The following is a 10,695-nucleotide window of genomic DNA, read 5'->3' as shown; positions in this document are numbered from 1 at the left end:
TTTTTCCCCTTCCCCTCCACAAATTATACTGACATTAAATACAGTGAAAGCACAGGTAATACTGTGGGGGAGGGACATACAAAGCAACAAAGAAATTATCTTATAAATGCGTTAGAAACAATCTCATGAAAGAGTGACTATTTCTTTTATTGGGTCATATTTTATTTAGATTTAAAAAGAAAACGGCAAACATTGGAATAGATAAAATCAGTGTTTAGTGTAGAAAGTGTCAGCCTCACCTGGTTAGCAGATTACTCAAAAATCAAGGACTATAGATAAGAAATACATAATCCTTGATGAGTTTCTTTGACATATTTTAGATATTTATATGCCTTTGTACCTTTGTTTCATTTAAAATTATGTATCTACATTAATGAGTAACTACATAAATATGATTCTTGTGTGTGTTGGAACTAGAGCTTGAACTCTTGCACTCTTGTTTGGCTTTTTTTGCTCAGCTTTTTTTGCTCAAGGATTGCTCTATACCACATGAGCTATACCTTCACTTCTGGCTTTTTGTTGGTTAATTGGAGTTAAGTATCTCTTGAATTTGTCTGCCTGAGCTGGATTCAAACCAAGATCAATAGATCTCAGCCTCTTGAGTAGTTAAGATTTCAAGTGTGAGCCACCAGTGCCCAGCTAAATACATACTCTTTTTAGTGAATACTGGCATTATTGCTCTTAGAAGGACATCAGTCAGTGCTTCTGAAGAAGACTGGCATTCATTCATAGTCTCTATTCAGATAGTCAAGGGTAGGATGTAACTATTTGGAGTCAGTTTTCAGTTTGTAAATGTTGTCATTTATAAAGTGAGAATAATAATTTGTACTTGCTTCCTGCTCTTATTGTAAGTCTTAACTGAAGCACTGCACAGAGTGCATTAGTAATTATTAAGCATGTATTATTAGCCACATACATAATAAATATTACAATGTAATATCTGTATTGTTATTGTTATATCAATACTTAATATTGTTGTTCTATTTTATGTATATGTGAATGTATCTGTGGTATATTTCAAAATATTTAAATACATACCATCTGTAGTTTTTCTGTGGTGGAAGAACAATGCTTTACGTCAGAATGACAGCAAAAAGCTGTCTAATCAACAAACTCAATACAATTTAATAATTCAAAAATATAAAGCTGTTAGGCTAAAAAATATATAGGACATAAGTTTAACTCTTTGTTTTACCTATAGCTGTTAAAAAACAAGATTGTTGAACTTTTTTACCTATAGCTGTTAAAAAACAAGATTGTTGAACTGTCCCTCAAAGATGAGGAACAAGAGAAACATTTTGAACTCTCAAAATTATTTGCTTCTGCTTCTAATATATAAGCACATTGTCTCAGAACTTCCCCTATCCATCATTCAGCTCTCAGTTTAAACTTGACTTCTTCAGGGAAGCCTTCTCTGGGCCTCCCCCAGTCCTAGACTAGGTTACTCCTCTGCATTTTTCTTTATATACATCACACTTGGAATTACTTGTGCTATGTCTGTCTTATGTAAAATCAAGCCTATAGATATCCCCTGATATGTAAGGCTATTTTACAAAGCCAACAAGCATGTAGTGAATTAGAATCTACATGTTTTAAAGTATAATCTTACCTTATACCAGCAAAAGGACCAGTTTGGAATAGTCTTACTATTTTTTCCCTTGTTAATGTATGTCTTAAACATCTAGGGTTTGCAGTGGCTTATGTCCCATTGAAACAGGAAAAAAATCTGTGAAGAATGAGTTGCTTTGATATTATTAAAGTAAAACTTTTGTATGGTCTCATGATCCTCTTAACTATGATAGCAGTCATCTCATTTTACTCACAAAACCACTTGTGTTTGAACAACTTGTCCAAGATTTTATAGCAGTGCAAGTTTTAAATCCAGTTATATCTGCCTTTAGTGTCCATTTGAAACTAGGAAATAATTGTGAACTCCTCCTAGATTTACTCTGTAAGGAGTTACCGATAACATGTAAAATTTTAATAATTATATCTTTGGGTAGTTTTGTCTGTTGTTTAATATAGTTTTCTTTCTTAAATTGCAACTTCAAATACAGTCCAATATTGGATATAAAATTTTCTATAGATTTAGTTTTTCTTCCTCTCTCCTCCCATCCTGTTGCTGCAGCTTCTCCCCATTACTTTGTTTGCCTAGAAAGTGCTTTAACTATTTGAGCAACACTACTGGACACTGTTTTTTGTTTTTGGTCATAGAGCTTGAACTCAGGGTCTGGGCACTGTCTCTGAGCTCTTTTGCTCAAGGCTAGCAGTCTACCACTTTGAGCCGCAGTGCCACTTTTGGTTTTCTGTTGGTTAAATAAGATTGTCCTTACTAGTTTTTGGATGATATTCTGAGACTTGGAATTCTATTCAAGGAATAACTTGGTTGTTAAAGATGCTAGTAATTAATTTCAGTCCAACAAAGAAATTAAGCCTATTCTTATGTTTTCAGAATTTAATTTTTTATCTAAATTAATTTATGCATGTGGCTTTTAGTATATGGAATTCTTATCTACGACGATTTCTTCAGAAAAGATACTTTTTTGAAATCTCTATTTGTCTTTTCTCATCATCTCTTCTTTACACCTTTTGCAATTAATTTTTATTTTTATATGTAAATAGGGGGAAATCAGCATTTTACAAAAGCTGAAAGGGTCCTTTGCTCCATCTTCTTTTACCTATTACAGTAATGGTTTTTAGTCTTTTTTATCAGAGTCTTTCACTGGCTTATTTATTTGTCTAGAGATTCAATTCAGTCTTTATATAGATGATTCCCAAGTGCTCTCTTCTGTGCTCTACTATGTGTCAAACAACATTGTGTAATAATTCATAGGTACATCAAGCTCTGTGTCCAGAGCATCACTTTTCTTTCTGAACTTCCTTGCTTTCTAGCATATTTAATCTTAGTGGCTGGTACTGCAGTTCTGCTGTGGTACTTTTCAACAACTTTTCTACCCCTTATATCCAGTAAATCATTAAGACCTATTGACTCTGTCATCTTAATAGTTCTCTTCTTTCCATCCCTTCTTGCACCCTTTTGGTCCAAATCACAGTATATTGAACTCGTACAGTCAGGTTTTGGCTGACTTTCCTGTGAGTGTTCTTGACATCAAATGATCTTTTAAAAAGTATGATCTTATAGGAATGCCTGTCTGATCTTGCCATGCCTCTGATTAAAGCGTTTAGTAGTTTCCCATTACTCTTTGGAAAAAGTCCAAAATCTTAAACATGGTTTAAAAGGCCATGAAAATTCTGACCTGGAGGCTGCATCTCTGAACTGGACATTTTCAAGACTGAATACTAACAGTTATCAGGAAAAATTAAGCTTATACAGAGACTCTTACATAGTGTAAGTAGAGTAGCATGTACAGTCCTGTAACATAGTGATCACCATTGGCACTCCTACCTGTTTAAGAATAAATCTTCAAAGGTAACAGTAAAGTTTGGATCATATAATTTATGCAGATCACCATTTCTAGAAAGAATATATAGTGAAAGTTCACATGCAGAAAGAATATTTGATTTATAAAAGATTTGGTTTTCAAGCCAGGGGCTGGTGGATCACACCTATAATCCTAGCTACTCAGGAGGCTAAGAACTGAGGATCGCTGTTTGAAGCCAGCCCATGCTTATCTCCAGTTAACCACCAAAAACAAACAAACAAACTGCAAGTAGACCTGTGGCTCAAGTGGTAGAGTGCTAGCCTTGAACAAAAGAGCTCAGGGATAGCACCCAGCCCGAGTTCAAACTCCAGGACTGGCGTGCGTGCTCTTTCTCTCTCTCTCTCCTCTTTCTTCTCTCTCTCCCCCTCTCCTTTCTCCCTCTCTCTCCCTCCACACATACACACAAAACAAAATAAAACCAAAGTTTAGTTTTTCAGTACATGCAAAAAGCTATGTATATAAACTTGTATATAAGTTGTAAACATGTTAATTAGGTGTAAAACTGAAGTCCTCAACTTGAGTATTGACATTTCCTTGTAAGATAAAAGTTCTCTATGAACCACTCTTCCCTCATATCTTCTTGAACCTTCACTAGTATTAGTTTTGTCTATAATTTCCTATCATACAGTTTTTCTGCATTAAAAAAAGTCTTAATATAATTTTTTCCAAGTCTTTCCATTTCCTAACAAATGGGTCAATGTCATTCTATCTGATGGAGGCATAGAATTTCATTGTATATATATATATATATATATATATATATATTTTCTTGATCCGTTAAGTGAAGTAAGCCAGGCCCAAGAAACATAGGTCCCACGGTTTCCCTTATTTGCAGTAACTAGTATATGTCTGAGACAAGCAGAAAAGGTCAGATAAGTTGATGTTAGATGAAATGAACCCCAAGATAAGTATTCAAATGTTTTTTTCTTTCATGGGATTGTTTCTAACACATTTATAAGATTATTTCTTTGTTGCTTTGTATGTCCCTCCCCCACAGTATAACCCCTGCTTTCACTGTATTTGGTGTTGGTATAATTTGTGGAGGGGAAGGGCAAAAACAAATTGTTTAAATACGGATACAGGTGGACCCATTGCAACAATGAGATGTACAAGTCATTATGTCAAAAAACGAACGGGGGTGAGGGTGGGGGGTGGGAGATGGGAAGGGATGGCAGGGGAAACAAAGGAGGAGGCACAATGCTTGTTAAGAAATGTACTCATTATCTTGCCCATGTAATTGTAACCCCTCTATTCGGTATTTTCACACACTCAAAAAAAAAATAGTCTTATTTGGGGCTGGGAATGTGGCTTAGTGGTAGAGTGCTTGCCTGGCATTCGTAAAGCCCTGGGTTCGATTCCTCAGTAACACATAAGCAGAAAATCCCAGAAGTGGCGCTGTGGCTCAAGTGGTAGAGTGCTAGCTTTGAGCCAAAGAAGCATAGGGATAGTGCTCAGACCCTGAGTTCAAGCCCCAGGACTGGCAAAAAAGAAAAAAAATCTTACTTGGAGCTGCCTTTGCTGGCTTTGCTGGCTTACACTTGTAGTCTTAGGAATTGAAAGGTAGATATTTTTTAGGGATCATGGTTTGAAGCCAGCCTAATAAAAAATTAGTAAGACTTTGTCTTGACAAGCCGGGCATGGTGGTATACACCTGTAGTTTTAGCTACACAAGACCTACAGCTATAAGACTGTGGTCTGAGGCTGGCTGGGCAAACAGAAGACCACACCTGAAAACTAACCTAAAGCAATAAAAACTAGAGGCATAGTTCAGGTGCTAGAGTGCTAAGTTCCAGAATTTAGAAATGACATTTGGTTAGCTTTTTAAAATAGCTTATTGGCCAGGTGCCAGTGGCTCACACCTATAATCTTAGCACTCAGAGATCTGAGGATTGTGGTCAAAGACAGTTTGACCAAGAAAGTCCATGAGATTGTTACTTCTAATTAACCACCAAAAAAGCTGAAAGTGGATCTGTGGCTCAAATGGCTAGACTTAAGCAAAAATGGCTCAGGGGGGGCTGGGAAGGTGGCTCAGTGGTAGAGCGCTTGCCTTGCATGCATAAGGCCCTGCATTTGATTCCTCAGCACCACATAAGCAAAAACAAAAAAGCTGGAAGTGGCGCTGTGGAGGCTCAAGTGGTAGAGCACTAGCCTTGAGCTGAAGAGCTGAGGGACAGTGCCCAGGCCCAGAGTTCAGGCCCCATGACAGGACCCCCCTCCCCCCCAAAAAATGGCTCAGGGTTGGTAGCCAGGCCCTGAGTTCAAACACCAGGACATGTACACACAAAAAAAATAGCTTTATGGAGTTATAATTGACACAAACATTATGCATATTTAAAGTAAACTACTTGACATATATGTGTATATATATATGTGTGTATATGCATATACATATATGCATGCACACTTCTAAAACCATGACCACAATCAGGATAATAAACCTATTTGGCATAGCACCCACAGGTTTCCTCATACCTCCTTTGTAATTCTCTACCCTCAGATCCTGAAAAACTATGCTTTTTTTTATTACTTCTTGGTCTTAGCATAATTATTTTGAGATTCATTCATGTTGTGTCATGTTTGAATTGTTGGTTCTATTTTATGACTGAGTATTACATGACTTTTAAAAAATGGATTACTGCCACTTACTAATACATTCATCAATTGGTGTATATTTAGTGTGTTTCTAGTTTTTAGCTAACACACATACATAAACATAAAGCTTCTGTGAATATTTGTGTACTTACCTTCTTTTGAGTATATTTCATTTCTCTTGACTAAATGTCTCAAAGTGAAATGATTTATGTATTAAATGTATATTCTGTTTTAATTATTTTTTGCAGTTCTGGGGACCAAATTCAGTAGTAAGTTAATACAAACATATTTTGAAATGTTTCTAAATTATTTTTTAGGCTGGACCAGAATATGGTCAAGGAATGAACCCTATTAGCCGCTTGGCTCAAATTCAACAGGCCAAAAAGGAAAAAGAGCCAGATTATATTTTGCTTTCAGAAAGAGGAATGCCTCGACGTCGAGAATTTGTGATGCAGGTATTTCTAACCATTACATTAAATGTTTCTAAAACTTTCAAAAAGATTTAGAAATTTGTGGGATGGAATAGTGATGTGGGGGAAAGATAGACTAGAACTTGATGGAAAAATGAAACTTTGCAGTTTAAAGCACTCATTCCCTCTGGGCTCACCTATCAGCGTGTTGGAAACATAGCAGTGTCAAGGACAGGTTAGAGTAGACAACATGAAGTTTGGAAAGACTTGTGAGTTCATGCAGGTTATTTACCACAGTTTATCATGTTATGCCTATCTCTTAACTTTATGTGCTACATTTTTCAGCCAGAGTCCATTAACTACTGGGAATTGGAGACAAATGGAATTAGAAACAAAATTAGAAGAATGGATGTAATGGATGGAATAGGGCCAAGAGCATGAGCTCGTGGGCTATTAGGAAATTTATACAAGGAGAGCTGGGCTGCCTAGTAACTGGTTGGGACTGAGCATTACTGAGATGTGACTGCTACATTGCACAGCCAAGAAAACTGAGGGATGGGTTTTGCTTGAGCTTTGGCAAGCAGTTGGGAGATAGAAGCAAGGAAGAATGTCTAAAATATTCTCCTTCAAGACTGGCCAGTTCACTTTAATGGCAAATTAATTGAGAATGTAAGGAAAATCCATGCTGTATGAGGCAAATAAAATTTGTTTATTAATCCTGAAAAAAAAAAGACTGGCCAGTTATCTTCATTTGTCAGTTCAAGTTATAATCTTATAGAAATGTTGCCTTTAATTAAATTAAGTTAATTAATTATTTTTTTTTTTACCAGTCATGTGGGGCTTGAACTCTTGGTCTGGGCATTGTCCCCGAGCTTTATTGCTCAAGACTAGCCCTCTACCACTTGAGCCATAATGTTACTTTGGGCTTTTTCTAAATAGTTTATTAGAGATAAGAGTCTCACAGACTTTCCTGTTCAGGATCCTCAGATGTTAGCTCTGTAGCTAGGATTACAAGGGTGAGCTACCAATGCCTGGCTGCTTTTAATTTTTTTTTTTTTTTGGTCCGGTCATGGGACCTGAACTCTGGACCTGGGCGCTGTCCCTCAGCTCTTCAGCTCAAGGCTAGCACTCTACCACCTGAGCCACAGCGCCACTTACGGCTTTTTTTCTTTTTGCTTATGTGGTGCTGAGGAATCGAACCCAGGGCCTCTGGCATGCAAGGCATGCGCTCTACCATTGAGCCACCTTCCCAGCCCCTGCTTTTAATTTTTTATTAAGAAATATATCTATCCAGTCATATGCTAGTAGCTCTTGCCTATAATCTTAGCTACTGAGGAGGTTGAGATTTGACGATTGTGGTTTGAAGCTAGCCCAGGCAACATAGTCAGTGAGACCTATTATCTTCAACTGAGCACCAAAACAAAAACAAACAAAAAAGTTTGAAAGATTAGTGTTGAGCAAAAAAGTTCAGGGACAGAGCCCAGGCCTCAAGTTTAAGCCCTTGGATCAGCATGTGTGTGTATGCGTGTGTGCATACACACACACACACACTCACACACACACACACACACATCCAAAGGTGGAGAAAGATGAAAGGATTCATAATGTATCTATCACCCCAAACATGGTAGTTATATTATTATTTTTCCATGCCAAATTTAGCTATTATTTCTTCCTTCCCTTTTTTCCTCTCTACTTTCCTGTAGTATTTCAAAGCTAATTTCTAACCATATGCTGTTTTTTTCTTAATATATATTTTTTATTGTATAGATACTGTACAGAGGGGTTACAGTTACATGAGCAAGGTAATGAGTCCATTTCCTATTGAGCGTTGTTACACCCTCCTTTATTTTTCCTCTACCCTCCCTTTCTTCCCCAACTCTCCCTCCCACTGCCCAAAGTTGTAAAGTTTTTCAACATACTGTCTTGTACATCTCATTGTTACAGTGGGGCATCCTGTATCCTTATTTCAGCATTTTGTTATTTCCCTTCCCCTCCCCCAATTAGAAAAATGTATATACAAGATGTAGGACACTGGAATCAAATATAGTGAGAACAGGGGTTGTACCATTGGGGAAGAACATACAAAGAAAAAAAATCATATATAGTACATTCCATTTTAACCTTATATACTTAGTATATATCTCTTTAAAATATGGAAAGTTGGGCTGGGAAGGTGGCTTAGTGGTAGAGCGCTTGCCTTGCATGCATAAGGCCCTGGGTTCGATTCCTCAGCACCACATAAGCAAAAACAAAAAAGCTGGAAGTGACGCTGTGGCTCAAGTGGTAGAGCACTAGCCTTGAGCTCAAGAGCTGAGGGACAGTGCCCAGGCCCAGAGTTCAGGCCCCACGATTGGACCCCCCCAAAAAATAAATAAAATATGGAAAGTTTTTCTTATATTAGACATGCTTCATCAGAATAATCTTAATATCCAATCTATATTTTTCTTTATTCTCCAAAAACTGTTCTTTAAAAAGAATTCCATTGGAAAAAAAAACCCTCACTTTTCATATAGTCTAGATAAAATCAGTATTTTATTAACTGCGGAATATGACATTTTGTCATTCAAATATTCTGTCATACTAACTTTTCATCCATAATTAAGTTTTGACATCCTTCCTGATTTTTAATATATATTTATTTTGTTGATTTTTAGGCTTGAACTCAGGACCTAGGCGTTATCCCTGAGCTTTTTTGCTCACGGCTAGTGCTCTACTACTTTGAACTAAGAGCTCCAGTTTTCTGGTGGTTAATTGGAAATAAGAGTCTCATAGACTTTCTTGCCTGGGCTGGCTTTGATTTGCAATCCTCAGATCTCAGCCTCTTGAGTAGCTATGATTATAGACATGAGCCACTGGTGCCTGGCTCTTAATCTATATATTTTTTAATCTCATAGTATAGCTAATGTAGTTGTTAGTAAACAACATCATGAACATATTATATATATGTCTGTTAGCTTCCTGCCTAACTGAGCAGGCTATTTTTGGAAATAAAGATTTATAATGGGGTCATAGATAAACCAGTGCTGGGAACCCAGATGTCCAAAGTGGGGAAATTCTTCTATGGTTTGTAAACACATTACTGTGTAGCTGTCATTAGGATCCAGACCAGTGTTGTTCTAGTATTTTCACTTGGCAAAATCTATTAATCCTTTTTGCTCTTAGATTCTTAGCACTTGAGATTTCTAGGTTATATTCTTTCACTTCTAAAGACTGAAATAAATCACCTAAATTTTAAACATGCCTTAGGAATATAATCTGTTTTAGCTGTATTAAGTAAGTCCTTTTCTATGATGTTGAGTACCCCCCCTTTTTTTTAGAGGAATTTAGAGCATCTTAAGCCAGCTTCTATTTTATGGCTATTCATAAATATTCTAATCAAGTGGAGACATTTGGCTGTGCTTTTAAATGTTTTCACACTGAATTCATATTTTTTTACCCTTCTGGAAGCCCTGGAGTATTCATTATAATATTGCAGCAACTTTATGAAAAATAAAGGCTATTGTATAAATTCCTTAAGCAGTGTTACCATTTTCTATAACTGAATGTGGAAGAAAATGTCTAGAGATAATACACTCACTTTTACCTATTACCAGAAAAACAGTGAGTTTGTATGTGATAAAATATAGTTACTTGAGTTGATTACTAGATAAACAAGATCTCTGATGACATTATTTGTGTAGTTATTTGCAAAGGAGATTTCTTTTCAAATGAAGTTTGAAAGTTTTCAAATGAAATAATGATAACAAAATTGCATATCAGCATGCTCTATTATTGCATCTTATAATAACTTTTCTACCTATAATTAAGATCTCCAAATTGTTAAAATATGTAAGTCAAATTTTTATCAAATTTGTGTCCCAGTGAAAGATAAGTGTGTTTTTGGGTAAATGTCATTTCAAAACTCTTTCTTAGGCCAGACCCAAAGAAACATAGGTCCCGTGGTTTCCCTTATTTGCAATATCTAGTATATGTCTGAGTCAAGCAGAAAAGGTCAGATAAGGTGATGTTAGGGAAATGAACCCTAAGATATTTATTCAAATGTCTTTTTTTTCTTTCATGCGATTGTTTCTAACACATTTATAAGATTATTTCTTTGTTGCTATGTATGTCCCTCCCCCACAGTATAACCCCTACTTTCACAGTATTTGATGTCAGTATAATTTGTGGAGGGGAAGGGGAAAAACAAATCGTTTAAATAGGGATACAGGTGGACCCATTGCAACAATGAGATGTACAAGTCTTTATGT

General features: G+C 36.4%; 1 protein-coding gene across 3 annotated transcripts in view; it reads left to right on the top strand.

Moving 5' to 3' along the window:
- The window catches only part of Stau2 (staufen double-stranded RNA binding protein 2), a 310,719-nt gene that overhangs the window by 140,379 nt on the left and 159,645 nt on the right, over positions 1-10,695 (top strand). For all 3 annotated transcript variants that reach the window (XM_013028448.1, XM_013028445.1, XM_013028447.1), the window contains one exon: positions 6,353-6,490. In XM_013028448.1, the coding sequence (XP_012883902.1) occupies positions 6,353-6,490 (138 nt within the window). The remainder of the gene's footprint in view (positions 1-6,352; positions 6,491-10,695) is intronic.

Source organism: Dipodomys ordii, unplaced genomic scaffold (assembly GCF_000151885.1).
Source record: "Dipodomys ordii isolate 6190 unplaced genomic scaffold, Dord_2.0 Scaffold109, whole genome shotgun sequence".
Taxonomy (NCBI): domain Eukaryota; kingdom Metazoa; phylum Chordata; class Mammalia; order Rodentia; family Heteromyidae; genus Dipodomys; species Dipodomys ordii.
The sequence above is the reverse complement of the archived record's forward strand: the minus strand, read 5'-3'. Positions and strand labels throughout refer to the sequence as shown.